The 18,398-nt window shown below is 43.5% G+C and overlaps 1 protein-coding gene across 26 annotated transcripts in view; it reads left to right on the top strand.

Moving 5' to 3' along the window:
- Ptk2 (protein tyrosine kinase 2) overlaps nucleotides 1–18,398 on the top strand; it is a 229,663-nt gene that overhangs the window by 142,771 nt on the left and 68,494 nt on the right. For 13 of the 26 annotated variants that reach the window (XM_058580855.1, XM_058580854.1, XM_058580847.1 and 10 more), the window contains 4 exons: nucleotides 939–969; nucleotides 5,687–5,739; nucleotides 14,953–15,036; nucleotides 16,094–16,111. In XM_058580855.1, the coding sequence (XP_058436838.1) occupies nucleotides 939–969; nucleotides 5,687–5,739; nucleotides 14,953–15,036; nucleotides 16,094–16,111 (186 nt within the window). The remainder of the gene's footprint in view (nucleotides 1–938; nucleotides 970–5,686; nucleotides 5,740–14,952; nucleotides 15,037–16,093; nucleotides 16,112–18,398) is intronic. The other 13 variants (XM_046448971.2, XM_046448955.1, XM_046448964.1 and 10 more) reach the window with 2 other exon arrangements.

An 18,398-nucleotide genomic window follows, 5' to 3' on the forward strand; every position in this document is an offset into this window, starting at 1 on the left:
TGAGCTGTACGGTTCCGCCGTGGGTCCTGTTCTTGCCCTGTTACCCAGCTCTTGCAGTGCCCCTAAAAGAGACAGTCAGTCGGGAGGGCCCAGGTTGACTTATGTCCTCCTTCCTTGAGCAGTGGCCTGAGAGCCATCTCAGTGCCAGGTGCTGTGCAGGTATCAGGGCACTGCTTTCCAGACACAAGTCAGGAATGTAGCAGCAGACTAAACACAGGTCCTGCATGCCTGAGACATTCATAGAGACATGAATAGCATAAATAAACTGTTAAGAGAAAGTAAGTAACACAGTACAATGTATCAAATGGTGATCAGCAGAACTGAGAAAAATAAAGTTGGATTTGAAGAGGCGAAAACCAGGAAGGACTCCCAGACGGAGGCTGGAGGAGAGTACATGATCCCCTGCGTGAGCCAGTTACTGTACCCCAAAGGAAGAGGTGTCCTGCTCTGCACAGAGAGGCCCACTCATAGCACCATGGCAGGTGGCTGTGTAGCACACTCTCTGACCAGGGGGTCCTCCCTGTGCCTCTGCTTCTCTGGTGCAGGAACCCTCTGGCATTTACACTCACCTGAGCCTTGTTTCCCTGGTGTTTCACCAGGCTGCCTACACGGGTTTTGGAGCTGTTACCTGTGAATAGTTTTATCAAAATGCAGAATGTTTGGATCTTTGGCAAAGAAGTTTGATTTTGATTTTAGAAATCTTTTATCAACATTTCACCTTTGTTCTTTATTATATGATTCAGCAAGCCTCTTGAACAGGATGCACATAACAGTCTGTGATTATGGTAGGTATTTGGACAGCTAAGACACAGTGTACTGACTTGTTTAAAGGAGTACTGCTAAATCCCAGGAGGAGGCTTACTGTTCTCCCTGGCTTCTATGTATAAACTCTTCAAAAGGAATGAAAGCTACCTCATCTCTCTTTTTTTTTTTCCCAGAAGGTGAACGGGCATTGCCATCAATACCCAAGTAAGTGCTGCTCTGTGTGCCTTGTTCAATGTCGGGATAGACTTAAGGAATTTGCTATAGCGTGTCCCCCACAGCATGAAATTCCCACATCTCTCCATTCCATCATGAACCAGATCCATTGTCAATTCTTTTTTTTTTTTTTAATATTTATTTTTTAGTTTTAGGTGGACACGATATCTTTATTTTATTTGTATGTGGTGCTGAGGATCGAACCCAGTGTCTCACACGTGCTAGGCAAGCGCTCTACCACTTGAGCCACAACCCCCAGCCCTCACTGCCAATTCTAATAGGAATCCAGGTTTAATGAAAATGTTGAAGTTATTTTTCCCTTATTTGAGGTTTAATTAAGGAGCTAAAGAATATCATGATGATAATGCAAGATGAGGTGTTGTTGAAAACTTTCTTCACATTCTTATCACAAACCTTATGAGAACCTGAAAAGAGGTGTGTTTCTGCTATTTTACAAGTAGAGAAATTAAATGTCAATAATTTATGCTAATATTTTTGCTTTTTATGTCACAAATTTCATAATAGGTGTGTTGGTCTTTAAAATTAAAGAAATCAAATAGTAATGCCGAAAGCACCTATCTAATTAGCTCTATATTTGCAGCCACTGTGCTAGGAACTGGGGGCCCAGATGGGAGAGTTAGAGTCCAGCGACTCTCATGCAGGTGGAAACTAGGAGGTGCCTAGTATTCTTCCTGTTCCTACCTACACAGGCCTTCTGTTGTCACTTGCTCCAGTTGCCCTTCTAGATGTATCAGACCCAGTGGACCCTGTCAGGGATGCCATGACAACCCAGGCCCAGTGGCTCTGTGGAAGGACACATAGAACTCAGCCTGTGGTCACATACCAAAGGGGCAAAGTCCAAGGAAGTCACGGAGCAGGCAGCCAAGTGTCTCTCCAGGGGGCACGCAGGATACGCTCCCCCAGCATGTTGCCTGTCAAGACTGGGTGCCTTGAGTTTTTATGGGGGCTGGTGACGTCCCATGTACTACAAGCCAGACTCCCATAAGAAAAGCAGGAGCTCGACATAAACTATATTGTTTGAGTAAAATGTTTGGGCCCAACGAACCAACCTCTCAAGACAATGGGAACTCTCCCAGAACCCACATTCCCAGACCCCAGCCAAGGCCAGCCATGCAAGCAGGCCAGTCTTAGGCCCTCTGTGTCCACTCATGTCTGCATACCTCCTGTAACCCTTCCTACCCAGTTCTGCCACCCTTCTGTCCTGCTCTACCCTGCAGCAGCAGGCACAGCCCTAATTCAAGCTCTCACCTGGCTTGCCGCCACTCTTCAGACAACTTCCCATGTCCCATCTTGCAGAGCCTGCCCTGCTCCACTTCCTGCTGACTCTTCAGCCCTGGTTTTCACCACGCCTCACTGCATTCAGCTCTGTTGGACTTTTTCAGTTGCTAAAGCAAACTCCATTTTTTCCACGCAAGCCTTTGACAGTGTTTTTCTCCTAAATTATACACTCTGACTCCACCCTCTTCCTAAGTCCTGCTCATCTTTCAGGTCTGTTCCTACATCACTTCCTCTAGAAAACTGGGCCCCTCAAGCAAGAGGGCATTCTGGTAGCATTTTCCTGTGAATTTCCCTATAAAGCTTCTTTCTTACCCACATTGTGCACTGGCAGTCAGCTCTCAACACCAGGGTCCTATGGAATTGCAGTCCTGACCTTGACAAGAATCTAGCTTGGAGAGTTCACTATAGCCATTGGGGGTGACGTGAGGTGAAGTGGCTCTCCTCTGGTTTGGAGGAAGAGTGCTTCACAGAGTCTGCACTGTTGACAGATGAGGAGGATTCCCACCAGGCAGGGAGGGAATGCTTGCTTGCTCGTCTTCACTCCTTTTCCTTGTGGAAAGTTAAGGAATGACTTTGAGGTTTAAAACATGGAGATCATAAACACAGACATAATAGTGAACAAAGAAGGCAGTAGAAATGGAAATAAACACTAGAAAAACAGAATTAATGAAGCAGACTTCTGAAGAGTGGAGTTTGCTGTAGGGCACTTAGCGCCACTGCTGAGAGAGGTGGCAGGATGATGGCGAGGCACAGACTGGGGTGCTGTGTCCATAAGGTGAGGATCCCCTCAGGCCCAGGGATGCACTTCAGTGTGACTGCCATAGGCACAAGGTCATCTGGAGTTAGAGGGAATGATGAAGTAATCAAAGTTTTTAATGATATAAAGCAGTAACAAAAGACAAATAATTGTAGAGTAGGCAAAGCAGATTTGGTGGGTGATGTTGGTGAATACTATAGAGGACCCCTACACATGATTACTGACATGCTTTGTAGAATACCACATACAAAACAAAAGAGTATAAAAACGAAGACCTAGTGTATATATTCTGGGTTTCTGAAAGTGCACACTTTAAAAAACTATATGATTGGGCTAGGGTTGTGGCTCGACAGTACAGCGCTCTCCTAGCACATGTGAGGCCCTGGGTTTGATCCTCAGCACCACATAAAAATTAAAAAAAAAAAAAAGTATTGTTCCAACTACAACTAAAAAATAAATATTTTAAAAAATATGATTTATGGGGCTCACTGGTAGCATGCATGCGGCACCAAGTTCAATCCCCAGCGCCACATAACAAATAATAAATAAAAAATAAAATAAAGGTATTGTGTCCATCTACAACTAAAATAAAATAAAAAAGAAAGAAACCTATTTCTTTTAAAAAAATATGATGTATGCTAGCTGTAAAGATACTGTTAAAAGCAAATATACAGCTGAGCACAGTGGTGCACATCTTTAATCCCAGCCATTCAGGAAGCTGAGACAGGAGGATTACAAATTCAAGGCCAGCCTCAGCAACTTAGCAAGACCCTGTCTCAGCTTAAAAAATGAAATGGGCTGGGGATATGGCTCAGTGGCAGATTGTCCCTGGGTTCAATCCCCAGTGTCAAAAAAAATATTATACAGGTTATTAAACACAAGTAGCAAGTAAATGGCTTGGATGATAGATATTAGGGACCATTCAACACTTGGAAAGAAATTGGGAGGCAATGCAGTAGTTGCACTTGAAGAAAGACCATTGCATAAAATGACTGTCAAGTGCCATGTGGATCTTAAGGGGTTTTCATTTCTCCAATTCTGTCCATTGGGGTTGCAAGAGGAATCCCCCCATGCCCTCTTTCCACTGGGCCTTTCCAACACAGTGAATGAAGGAGATGTTATTCCTTCAAGCCACCTGTCAGTGATTGCCATTTGACATTTTAATAGAGTCACTTTTATATAGAACCCAAGGAGTGCTTCTGGTCTGCTTTTAGCCTAAACAGCAGGCGGTTTGCCCCTTTTTAGCAAGCACTGCCATGGATGTGGCTATTGGTGTGAATAGCTGGAGTACTTCGAAGGGTGGCAGAGTGGACACCTTGAGAGCATTGTCCGCTGGCCAGATGGTGAACTCCTTCAGTACTATGTACAGTGCACTCAACTGCAGTTCTGTGAGATACTGGAGCACTAGTATGCCTCACCTGCCCGGGCAAACTGTCTTTGTGACATGGCAGCACAGTTATAACACTATACACTAAAGCACTTTTTTAAAAATGAGTTTAATCCCCCAAAGGAATGCCAGTTGAGTTTCATAGGTCCTGTGAGTACTAGGTGCCTTTATCCTCGTGCCTAGTGCTCATGCCCATTTCCCACATGATTCCTAGAGGAAGTAGCTGTCATTAATGCCTTTTTGCTTTTGATTGAGCATACACTTGAGTAAGTGTAGGAGTTTTGTGTTTACTGTATTGAGTCTTGCAGCACTAAAGATATTTTAAATGTCAGGCCTCTGCAGTCAGTCATGGTGGCAGTTTCTGTGTAAGAGAGCCCTAAAGGGAACATTATTTTGCAATCAAATTCCCCACTGTCAAAAAAAAAAATGGCCATGTTGCAATGAAAATTGTGGCATGTTAAAAAAAAAAAAAAAGCAAAAACTGTGATCATGTAGCTATAACAGAAGAGAAATAGGTGACTCCTTAGCAAAGAACTTCAATATTTATAGTAAAGATACAAGATTTCAAATAGTTACAAAATATTACTCTTTTTCAGTATGTAATAACAGTATGTATCAGTGAATTTCCTGGCTTTTTTACATGGTATAAATTAATATGGACCAATCATGTTCTAGTGTTTCAAAAAAACCTGTTTTCCCACAGTGCTGGGGATGGAACCCAGGGGCTTAGGCATGGAAAGCAAGCCGCTGTCACTGATTTACACCCTGCTCCTCAAGTTACATCCTAGAGATCAAAATTCAGTGCCAAATGTGTGACTTTTTTCTCCTAACTTTGCAGCAGTCCTTACAGTCTAGTAGTTAAATGCCAACTTCTGTGTAACTCACATTGCATGATATTGCTGGTTTTCAGCCACCATCATGAGTAACTTTCCCAAAGAAGTTAAGCATATATTTTTTTAGATATTTCCTTACTTTGTGATTCTGGGGATGAACCAAGAGTTTTGCACGTGATAGGCAAGCACTATGCAACTGAGCCCCAGCCCTGTTGTCTATTTTAATTTCTGATCTTTAAAGCATAAAAGTACTCTCCCCAGGAAGTACTTCAAGTACTAGTATGCAATTTAAAAAGCAAAACAAAACAGCCGACTAAAATCTAATCTCCCTGTGAAGTGAAGTCCTTCTAATCCAGGTCCATTCCCCATAGGGTGGGGCCTGTATGCTTTGTCCTGGGAAGACGGAGCTCACTCTTTCCTTGTCTGTTGCAGGTTGGCCAACAGTGAGAAGCAAGGTGTACGGACACATGCGGTCTCTGTGTCAGGTAAGGACCAGGGGAGAGGCCTCTGCAGGAAGCTGCCAGGCAAAGAGCATCGCAGACCTCCCTCCACTTACAGTGTGAAGGCTTCTTCCGGACTACCTTAGACTAGGGATTTGCATGGTTTTACCAGCTCAGAGGTTTTGTTGTTTTAGTTGAGACATGTGAAGTACCAGATTACTCTCCAGGCTATATAAATTCTGGGTTGTTTTTCAGTTTTTTGTGTTAGTCATATTTGGAGTGAAAATTGTTACTTTTGATTTTGCCATCATAATTTATCTTTGCATTTGAGTGGAATTTAAAACTATATACTTTGTACATTTATTTTATTGTCTTTTGAATTTCAAGAAATGTGAAACATTTTTTAGATGTTTTTTGCCTTTCTCAATCAACATACAATGGTGTTTGGATATGGTTCTTCTTTTACATATAGTTAAGATGCTGGCATAAGCATTATCTTAACTATTTGCTGGTGTGATGAGTGTGGTGTGCCTTTCTTGTATGTTTTTAAAGTACATATGTCTTTTTTTCCAATCTGAAAATATGGAAGATAGAGGTGGAGCTGCATACATGTGTGTCTCATCTGTCTTTGAACAAAAGTATGAACGTATATGTTCTATTTCTAAAATAGTAGCTTCCTGATAACATTAGTTATTAGTCTCTGGCATACAGGGACTCAATTCCTGTTCAATTTGTTATGCGTTAGTTTTTCCTAAAATTTGGTTTTGCTCTTTTGCCTAGTCGATACTGGATTATTTCTTAGTATCCAACATTAAAGTGTAACTTTTTGTCTTTTGTCGCATACAAGTACCCACATGTCCTCTGCAGAATGTGTCTTGTGTCCCTACTCCAGGCAAAGACCCTCGGGCTTCATGGCAGAGGCATTCTCAGTGCTGCCCACTCATTGTCCACATTTGTCTTTCCACAAACCTAGTGCAAGACTCAAGCAGTAACCAAGGTTTCCAGAAGTGGATCTGGGCCGTCCAGCAACACTCAGCCTCATAGTTCACAGTCTGGTGGAGAGGGTGGCCACCAGGTGCCCTAAGCAGACTCCAGAGGCAAGAAGGGCCTGGGGATGTCTGAGGGTGTTCTGCCAAGAAGTCTGTAGAGCCCTTGAGGCCTGCACCACCTCTGAGCCTGAAAAGCAGCTTCCGGGATGAGGCCCAGGGTCTGCTGAATGCCCTGGCTCTGCGCTTGACCATGCACATTCCCCATGGTTACTCCTGCTTGAGAGCAAGCTGAGCTCCTATTGGGCTAAGAAACATGATTCCTGCATCTGTCTTGGGTGATCAAGTAGGTCCCACAGAAGCTTCATACCTCGTCCTTCAGTTTGACTGATTTCTTCATCAGCTTCCTCCATTCTTCAGGCTGAACCTCAGTTTCTTTTAGCAGCTGGTCATCATCACACCTCTGCACTTTGCATTCTCAGCCACCCTTTTTGGACACACTCCCAGTTTTTATATCCTAATTCAGACATACACGGAAAAGAAAGCCAGCTGACTTGTGAGGTATACTTGCAGAACATACTTTGTTCCAGTCTCTGCTTCATGTTCTGTATCCTTTTTCATGGATTAACTCTTGTAGTCCTCACTATGGCCCAAGGAGATAGTTCTTAATATACAGATGAGGAAAACTGAGGCCCAGAGAAAGTTAGATAATTTGCTCAAGATTACATAACTAGCAAAAGGTAGAATCAGTACCCAAACTTGGCTCTCTAGGTTCAAACCTTTTCTTAATTTCTTTTGATTCTGCCTTAATACTTTCTTCCTAGGTCCACCTTAATAAGGTTATACCTCCTTCTCTGTCACTTCTTTACTACTATGTTAATTTAAATATGCATCACTCAGGTCAGAAACAGTGATAATTTAGTGTTCATCAGATGAAGCTCAAGCTTTCTTAGTCAGCCCTCGAAGGCCATCTACCTACCCACAGGCCACCTTCCCCTTCTCTACATTGTTTCTCAGCCACACTAAGTTGGGGTTGTGGTTCCCCTACCCCTATAGCCCCACTAGAGGTGGCCCACCAGTTCTGTTCTTCTCATTGCCACAGCAGTCTTTCCAGAGCTGAGATCCTTTGGCACAAGACTGTCCTGGATAATTGCAGATCCAGCAGAGAAGAATGTCCTCCACAGTCATGATGTGGTTGTTTGTCATTCCACCTGCTGCCTGCTCATGTAGGCAGAATCAGACTAACAAGCATGGTACATTTCTGTTGTCCACAAAGAGTCACATAGCATCCAACCCACCTGTGCATCACACTTGCTCAAAGCTGATATTTGACATTTCTTGAAGTATCTTTGTTAAACTGACACCTGGAAAACTAGTACTGTTAACAGAGCCCAGGATTATTTCTCTGCCCCCATATGGGCTGGGGTACTGACATACTGCTGGACCCTGGGATGTTCTGCCTCTGTTCCTGGGCAAGCCTGTTCTGTGTACAGGCCAATGGGGCCAGGCTGCAGTCCAGCCAGGCCAGCTGCAAGGTGGTCTACTTTTCTGCCAGACACCACCTCCTCTGGCCGCCAGTACTCCTTTAAGGTGGGGGTTCCTCAAGCTTCTCACTGCCCACTGCACAGCAGCCCACCTGGCAGACAGTGCGTGCTGCGTGCCGAGCACTGCTGGAGGCATCCCTCTACCCAGAGGGTCTACCTTTGAGATTTGGGAGCTACTCTGTAAAAATGAGATTAATAGAGGTTTCAGAAATACCTAACCGAATCGTAAATTTCCCCGGGCATACTATTCTGAGGGCCTAAAGGACTTTCAAGACAATTAAGTATTAAGTTTTTAGGAAACACATACTTACTGTAAAGCTCTGTTGAGAGCCACGGCCAGGTCAAGATTCTGGTGGAATTTAGGGTACAACTTAGAGGCCAGCGTCAGTCTGCCATGTGGGATTTATACGTGGGCTCAGAGAGGGAGGCGTGGCCTGCATGGTGGTGGTGCTGGAACACAGTGGGAAGGGGCAAAAAATGCACAGGAATACAGATATTTCCAAATTGATGCTCAGAGCTGACTTTGAGATACCACCTCATCATGGCCATGACTCTTGTTAAGTGTTTCCATGGTACACAAGAGGACTGCAGATTGCAGTTTTTCTCTTTCATGTCTCATCATGGAAATGAGCAGAGTGACCTTTCTCACCTGCCAGTAAGAATATTTAGTTTGATTGTCTCTGCCAGCCCCACTGTGCTAAAGTACAAATTTTGTCCTACTAGGGCTGCTTTTTCAGTATTACTGCAAACTTTTTATAAAATTGTAACATCATTTTGGCTTGGTTGTTAACCATGCAGCATACTTTTCTTCAGGTATTTCAAATCAGTGACTGGAAATTATTCTTAAATATTAAAACACTTAAGAGCAGGCCTTACACATTAGGTCTTTGTTCCTTTACTGCTATGTGAACACAAGTAGTGCTGAAGTGTGATTGGAGCCCAGCATGTGCTATACCCAACCGTGCCCAGGCTGGACTTCAGGACTGTCTGCAGCATCTCCTCTCTACAGATGAGGAAATTGCCACTATGGAAGCTTAGATGCTTGGTCCAGCTCGTATTGCTCCTGATAGGAGCCCAGAGCCTTGACTGGGAGGCTCCTTGTCCTTTCATTAGACTCTGTTGGTTCATTCCAAAAGCTTGATGTGTGTGGAAGGGAGTAATACTTTCATGCAGGTGATTCCATAGTAGTTTTTCCCCCTTAAGCTGTAATAATATAGTAGTGACTCTTCTGCTAAAATTCAGAAGTGTGCACTGTGTTTAAATTTGAAAGAGCTGCTTGTGCCTGGCTTTATACTCTGACTACAATTTTTATAATACTGTTTTCTCCAAGGTAGTCTCTTCTGTTGAATGCTTGATTTAAATGCTGGCTTTTCAGAAGTTGAATGTGAAAACAAACAAGCAAACCTTGCCCTAATTTCAGGGTATTCTTTCCTAGTAGATAAGAAGTTCATTTTGAAAATCATATGCTTTATGACATGATCAAAATGCTACCAGTAGCTTTTCTGGACACAAAGTGGTAGGTATTAGACATGACTCGAGTGTTTCTAGTACTTGGAGTGTACTGGATATTCTTCTAGTTTCAGTAGCAGTTGTTAGTGTTTTGTGATCAGCCTGGTATTAGAAGAGAGGCCAAGCCATCAAGGAGCTTGCATCTGGCTTCACAGAGACACAGGCTGGAGCCTTGGCATGGGTAAGGGTGTGAGGACCCCAGGAGGCCACCCTGCTGTCTTCTTCCTTGGAGCCATCCTTCTCCCACCTTGGTATCACTGGAACTCTGCCTGCCACTCCTGAGATTCAAGGGTGCTACTCAGTCACCTCACTCTCTTTTGGTTTTCCAAGGAGTTGAGAATCTCAGATGTCACACGCACTGAGATAGCACCATTGGCTGTGAAGTGTGCCCTGAAAGAGCCCCAGTTCCAGGTACCCTGTCCTCTGCCCTCTGCCCTCTCCCTGCCCTCGTGGAGAGGCTGGAGCAACAGCTGAGCAGGGAAGACTTTTGATTTAGCAGACCCACCCCCACAGATCTCTTGCCTCCATCCTGTGAACAGTTTTTCCATAACAGAGCGTTATTCTCATCTTCTCCCCAACATCCTTTGCATCTGAATGAGAATGAAATGCTTCATAAGTATATTTTTTAAAATATTTTTAGTTGTCAATAAACACAATACCTTTATTTTTTTAATTTATTTTTTTATGTGGTGCTGAGGTTCGAACCCAGTGCCTCCCTCACACATGCTAGGCAAGCACTCTGCCACTGAGCCGTAGCCCAGCCCTCATGAGTGTATTTTGAACAGAAATGTGTTCCTGTCTTTCTGATAGTATATGTTTCACAGTTGGCAATGTTTGGGTATACTTCTCAGTCTTTAGACTCAACTGCTTAACACAGTCATTGATAAACTTTAATAACCTTTTTAAAGATCATATTACTAACATGCAAGAAGCCCAAGTATCATCTTGCTAAATATAAAACAAACATTGCCAATATAAAATGGCCCTATTATTTTTTTTCTCTGCAGAGAAAAACTTTAAAGGAGAACTGAGGATTTTAAAATAAAATTCTAAAGTCAGACCTCAGGGCCCAGTTTGTGTAGCCTGTGGATTAAAATCAAAGCTGCTTGAATCAGAACAAATAGTGAACAAATATTATTAAGTGCCCACTATGTGTTATGCCTTTGAATCATTTCTCTAGTTTTTCATCCTAGAAAGTTTCCAACATGTGCAAAAGAGAGAGCATAGAATTGTACCATGATTTTCCACATACACATCACCCACAGTTAGTGGTGGAGACTCATGACCAGTCCTATTTCATTTTTGCATCTAGCTACTTATACTGACACATAATCCCCACTGGTTTTTGTAAGCAAATCTAAGACATATTTCACCTATGTTTCTTATAAGTAAGACCCTTTAGAAAACATTAACAAATATCCAGCCCGCATTCAGATTTCTCTTACTGCTTCATTTTCATGCTTTGTCTTGTGCAAACTAGAGTCAAGCAAGTAACACTTGTGGAACATGCTCTCTGCCTCTCCGTGTGCCTGGTGGCTGGGCCTTCCTGTTGTTTGTAATGGCGTTTACCCTTGAAAACACTGGCACTTACCCTGCATTCCTTATACTCCACATTTGGCTAATCACATCTCTTGACATGGTTTTGCTTAACTGTTCATCTCTGGCTCTTTGGTCCCTGTAAACTGGTTGTTAGAATCTAGAGAAGTTGATCCAACTCAGATCCAATGATATATACTCTTGCAAGACTGCTTCACAGGTGCTAAATGTGGTGCTGCAGGTTTGTAATCCCAGCTGAGGCAGGAGGGTTGCAAGTTCAAGGTGAGCCTTGGCAAGTTAGTGAGACTCTGTCTCAAAGTAAAAAAAAAAGGGGGGAGCTGGGATGTAGCTCAGTGGTAGAGCACTTTCCTTGCATGTATGAGGTCCTGGTTTCTTGTTTGTTTGGTTTTTTATATTTTTTTAGATGTTGATGGACCTTTATTTTATTCATTTATTTATATGCATTGCTGAGAATCGAACCCAGTGCCTCACACATGCTAGGCAAGTGCTCTATCACTGAGCCACCACCCTAGCCCCAAGGCCCTGGGTTTAATCCCCAGTATAGCAGCAAGAAAAGGGAACAAAGAGAATAGTTCATAGGTGGTGTACATCTGATTATTTTTCTTGGAGACATTAAGATTGATCAGTGCATTAGGTCCCTCTGGACAGATCCATCACTTATAATGTTCCCATGAGCATCTTGCCTTTTGGTTTTAGCAGCTATTGACATTCATGCCTGGCTTTCTTCAGGGACCACAATAGGGTGCCAAACCATCAGTCCTTCCTCTCTTCTGCTGAAACGCTTTTTTTAAAATATATCCTTATTTTGTTTATTTATTTTTATGTCGTGCTGAGAATCAAACCCAGTGTCTCCCATGCACAAGGCAGGCGCTCTGCCACTGTGCCTGAGCCCCAGCCCCTGCTGGAACACTTTTGAAGATGCTTCTCCGCGTGAGCTGTTCAGTACCCTAGGGAATGGGTTCTACTGGAGAATTAGGAAAAAATAGCCCTGTTCTTTTCCTTTATTTCCCAGTTTTTAAAACAAGGAGTTTTGACCTCACTAGCCAGATGTTGCTTTTGTCCTTGGGGATCTTCTTTTTAAATGTCATTAGAATGAATGGGTTTTTCCACTGGTGGTGCGGGGTTCCCCCACGGCTACCCTATGTAGGATGATTTGCTGGGAAGACTGTCAGAGTACAGAGCTCAGGAACTTTCCTCCAGAACCAAATGTTCCTGAGAAGAGTGGCCAGAGGGAATTTACCTCACTGTGCAAAGCGGAAAAGTCAGCAGTGACCCCCTGGACTCTTGCCCATATCCCTACAGAAGCCTCAGATTCCTGTGTCGCCCAGACACCCTGAATATCCCTGCTGTCTTTCTCTGCTTTCTCTTAGTTCCCAACCCTCACTGTGCCTCTGCCATTCCTCTGAACCCACAGCTTTTTCTCTGAACCATCCTGTCACCTTCCTCTTGTGCAACTAGCTCTCACCCTGAGAGTGATGGTGCCTCTTAGTCCCTCTTCACATGTGACAGGTGTGCATCACTATTCTGGGCACCTTATTGCCAATGACTGCTTCTTCCTTGGAGCTATTGCAGTCCTAGGACAGGAGGTGAGAGAAGTGTCCCTTGCTTCTCATTGTTGCTCCTTCACAAACACTAGCTTTGAATCCTGCCTATCAAAGTCCCACCTGCGTTCTAAGCATCCAGGTCACCATGGGAGGCTCTGTGTTCTCTGTTAGCAATCTGCCTAGGGACCTGTCCCTCCTCCCCACAACCTATTACCCTCATAGTGTTCGCACTTGGTCTTATCTGCAACCCCACTGCAGTGTCAGGTAGCGGGAGGTGCTGGGGATTGGACCCAGCTCTGAAACAGCCATGTCCCTAGGCTTTTTATTTTTATTTTGAAGCAGGGGCTTGCTAAATTGCTAGGCTGGCCTTCAACTTGTGGTTGCCCTGCCTCAGCCTCCCTAGTAGCTGGGATCACAGGTGTGTGCCACTGCACCCAGCTGCAGTTTCACTTCAAGAAAACCCTCTCAGACTGTGCCTTCCTGTTTTTCTAGCTTATTCCTTGAGTGTCCACGACCAGTTCCAGGTCCCCCACATGTGTGTCCTCATTGCTCAGTGACCAGGCCCTGCCCTGACATTGCTGGTGTGCATGCTCACCATCTCTTCCCTGTCCAGCTCCTTCCACTCACTTACCATTAGCAGAAAGTTTTCCTTCAGCTCTTTACCTGGGGCAGCTTGTTACTACCCTATTGAACAGGTAAGAAAACTGAAAAATGAAAGTAGGGTTGCCTTCCCACAGTCAGGTAATGAGTGGTGGAGCCAATGATTGAATCCAGACATTCTCTGAAACAGAGCCCATGCTCCCTATATTTTTATTTTTCTGAGTTTATTCTTGGAGAATGTTTGTAGGAATAATAAAAACAAAGTATCATATATTGTTTATTTGAATGCACTGTTGATAATTGTATCTCAATGTGTATTTCTTAGGGTCAAAGACATTATAATATCAGAGTAGAATTAACAAAATTGACACATGTAATATTGACAGAGAATGCCCTTGTCCACAGTGCACATTCTTGTTCCATCCAGGGTATCCCACATAGCTCTTGCCTCCTGATCCCCCCCCCCCCACCAACTCTGGTGCATCCATTTGTCAGTTCAGGCCATCTTCTTCACCAGTATCACAGGGAGAGTGGCATTCCTAGGCCATCACCTGCAGGGCCAGGATTCTGGTCTGTGAAGAAGGTAGCTTTTCATACCAAGCAGTGAGATTGTGTCCTTGGAATCAAAATACATCATTTGAAAAGTACCAAAGTATTCTTAGTTCTTTTCATTTCTGCTCCTTGTATATTGGTACTGCCAGTGAGATCATTGCCATCTTGATGGCCAGACAGTCCTGGCCTGCCTCCTCCAGGGCCCACGCTGTTAAGTGGCAACTTACCACTGATGCCCTCTGCGTCTCCTGCTGCCTGGGTCGTTCAGCTGCTACTTTGCATCTTAAAGCTCCATCCCTTGCTTGGACTTCATTGGCATGTCCACTGTTGCTATTATCATCTGTAATCATTGCTTCTCCGTGTTCTCACTGCTAAAATCAGAGTGGGACACCTCTCAATGAGTCGCAAGTGAGTAAATGAGCAAGGTGTGCTGCCTGTGTATTCAAATACCCTCCTCACCAGGGTGTACAAGGTACTCCAGATCTGCGAGTCTCTGTCTCCACTGAGAATGTGGAGTAAATTGCACATAAAACTCTTTCACAAAATCAGGATCTGCTAGTTTTCTACATTTTTTTCTTTATTGTTGAATATTATCACAAGAATATTGAATGTTCTTGATTCTTGAATTACTATTGGTTTTTATTATTTCTTTTGTTTGGGTTTTGTGGTTTGTAAGCATATTTGTACTGTCAGTGGCTGACTGTGCAGATCAGGAGAGTTTCATTGTGTCTTCCATATCCAGTGCTAACCTTTGCTAAGACAGAAAATTAGATCTTAAAATAGTAGCGTTTATTTTATAAGCTGCAAGTCAGTGCTAGTACAAAGTAAGGTGTGCCAGTAGTGAAATACAAATATTTGCAAATTTGTGTCTATTTTTATAGATGTGCCTTAAAATGTAACAGTTTATCTTTTGTATTGAAATAATTTGTTTCTTTTTTTTCTTTCCTCCTCTGCCTCTTTGTAAAGGAGTCAGTCACTGCCAACATAAAGTTAAGAAAGCTAGGCGCTTTCTCCCTTTGGTCTTCTGTTCCCATGAACCTTCTCCTGCCGGTACTGCACTCTGTTGCATAGGGTCCCTTGCTAACCACAGCACCACAAAGCTAACTCTCTAACTGATGCTTAGAGACCGTCCTCAGCAGCTCCTGGCTTTACTGAATGTCAGTGTGTGGTGTCTGCTGTCCAGAGGTGATAACTGGGGGAGGTTTGCTGTCTCACAATCTTGGAGCTGCTTCTCTTGAGTAATAGACTTTTGTTTGCCTGTTTGCTGGTTTCCAGGTGCATGAAAGGGCAAAAAGTAGCTTTCCTGCCCCCTTTGCTTTCTGAGTGTTTTCCCACAGGGGTGGGCAGGACCAGGTTCCTTGTACTATGGGTCTCCTAACGCAGCATGCACCTGAATGAGGAGGAGCTGCTTAGAATCGCCCGTGTCTGCTTTCTGTGCTCAGGATGCTGCAGAGAAGGGCCAGCTCTGCCGTTGGGAGGGTTTTCTAGGAAAGCAATGATTTTCTTACAATTGTTGAAACAATAATTTCTCCAGAATGTTGGTAATAAAATTTGTTGTTTCATACACATTTAAAGGGGATCCTTACTTGTTCGCAGAGCTTGGAGCACTGTACTCCCTGTGGTTTGCAGTGGGCCTGGCCTAGACTCCCATGTGGTGTTTGAATCCTGCTGCGCACTGCAGTAGGCTTACTCCAGGCGGGTTCCCCTTTATCTTTTAACATACATGTAACGACTGGTTTGTCTTTTATCTAAAAGGACACAAATTCTCCCTGAGAGAAGTAGAAGCATTTTTTAACATGTAATTGTGAGAGGCTTTCGAATTAATTTTGCTTACTATAGTAGAAACTAATTTAAAACTCTGTTACTGTGTAACTTGGTATAACATTTTGTTATCTTAAAACCTGACATAATATCCGTCAGTTCAAGTAACATATGACTACAGTCTTTTGCCTTTTGAATTAGACCTGGGTGGGGTGATTTTGTTACTTTTCTCAAGATTTGATGGACTTGTCATTTTAATAGTGTCTCCCTCTCTTCTCTCCTCTCCCATCTCTCCTTCCCTCTGTTCCCTGCTCCCCCTTTCTTTGCATGCCACCTGGATCTGCAGATGAAATTAGTGGGGACGGTAAAATCTATTTTCACATTTGTGTTACTGCTATGATAATTATTTATGGAAATAAGTACAGTCCAGTATTTAATGAAAGGCAAAATATGGTTTTGATACAACAGAAACAAGGACAAATGGCACAAGAACATGGTCTGCTAAGAGTTGTTCAGGGTGGTGTGTGGAAGGTGTAACTAGTTATTAGCTAATCACATCACAGCAGGAAATTTGAGCTGTATGTTCATAGTGAGTTTTCTAGATTTTTTTAAGTTAAAATTTTAGCATTCTAGAAAATTGTCAATGCAGTATTTCAGCAAAATTAGTCACACTTGAAAACAGTAAGTGATAGAAATTCAGACATTCTCTATCTATAGCAAGTATGGAGTATGTATTAATGATTCCTAGATCAGAGTGAGGTAGTAGAAAGGAAAGAGTGAAAATGATTTTAGAGTCTTGCAAACTAACAGTAAGGGAAAATACCAGCAATAATGATAATGGTTGTCCCCCCCCCCCTCCAAACTGTTGATAGCACTTAATAAGCTCAAAAACTGAAAATCACATTTAGAGTCTTACATTTCTCAGTCTGTGCTGCCTGCATGGAACTTCATGGTCCTTCACACCAAAGAAGTGAGATTTTATAAGCTAAAGCAAAGGGGACAGTGTGTTTTCCTCATGGCTGAGTGAAAGAATGCTCTTGCTCAAGATTCTGCCTCTGCTCCTGTGTTGGGATGGCAGTGTGGGACCCCTACATAGAATGAGCTTCGTGGCCTCTGGGAAAGGCCACGACATGACTCTCATCTGAAAGTGCGTGTTTTTCATAGGATTTGAAGCCAGAAGATCTGAGCTTCCTTTCTAGATCAATCCCTGGTAGTGATAAAGTCAGCAGTTTAGGTCATTGAGAGCTTCCTATGTGCAAGCACCTTACCTGCGTGATTCCTGCTCACAGCAGTCGGGAATATCACTGGGTGGCCCTGTTTGCAGACAAAGAGCCTGCGGATCAGAGAGGAGTAGCTAGGTCTGAGCTCCAGTGTCACAATTGTCTTCTGCTCCATCCTGTCACCAGGTGACTTGAGTGACCTGAAGCAGATTGTTCATCCCCTGCATCTCCATCAGTAAAAGGGGTCCCAGGGTGGTTATAGGATTACTGTGAAGCATACAGATTTAAATATCTACAGACAAAGGGTTGTTACTATATGTTGACAGAATGCAAACGTTTTCATGTAATTTCCCCACACTAGAACTTTTCTGTACTACGAATTAGCCAAGGCAAGTATACTTAACCCATCTTACAAGTAAATACCCACATCCTAAGGGTTGACTCAGTTGGTATTGGTTGGGGGTCCACAAACTAAGGCCTAACAACCCAGCTGTTCTGGTACTTCCTCTTGAGCTAGCAATGTGTTCACATTTTTTAATGGTTGCACAGAAAATATCAAAAGAAAGCTAGTATTTGTGATATCACATTTATGTAAAAATCCCAGTTTCAGCACCCATAAGTCAAGTTCTGTTGGAACACGGCCCCACACCTGTACTTCCATGGTGTCTTCCCCACTTGCTGACTGTGGTGCAAATGGCCAAGCCGAGTGCTGCCCCCAGAGTGTGTGGCCCGCACAGTCTCACACACTTCCCGCCTGGCCTTGTAGAAAAAGAATGCCAGTCCCTGGCCTAAGTAGTGTGGCTGAATAATACTGCCAAGCAAAGTTGGACTTATCTTGGCTACTAGAAAAGAATTATCTTCTCCTTCATATGTCTGCAGACTTCATGGCACATCTGAGTTATGCCGGTTGGATAGAAGACTGATACTGGTTAGTCCTTGCAAGTTGCCCGTAGCCTGGGCCCTGTGCAGATGTTAGTGGTTGAGAGTGGTGGTGCCTCAGACTTCCTGCCCCTCTTGCTTAGCCCCATGCCTCTGGGAACAGTGGGGAAGCCAGGCAAGGGAGCAGATTGTCAGAATTGCTGCTACCAGGAGACAGGAAAAAGTGTGGAGACAGGTCCCGCTCTCTGCTTCATAACTGAAAAATTTCACAGGTTTTCAGTGCTTGGGAACTTTCTGAGCTCAAAGACTTTTGTGTTTCCTTTTGTTTATAAACCAGGCAATAGTATGCTTTCTCCACAGATGTATCCCTCCCAGACACCAAACCAATCTCCTGATAGCACCTCCAGAGGCATTAGGCTCTTTAAGTGACAGACCATGAACCTTTAATGTCTTTGTGCATGCTGATCAGTTAGTAGTGACTTTCTGTCTCTTTTTAACCTTGCTTTGAAATGACAACTTAGTAATTTCCTCCCTATTTGCTTAACTCTTAGT

Source organism: Marmota monax, unplaced genomic scaffold, assembly GCF_021218885.2.
Source record: "Marmota monax isolate L192 unplaced genomic scaffold, Marmota_monax_Labrador192_F-V1.1 WCK01_AAM20220418_F8-fsc00073, whole genome shotgun sequence".
Lineage (NCBI taxonomy): Eukaryota > Metazoa > Chordata > Mammalia > Rodentia > Sciuridae > Marmota > Marmota monax.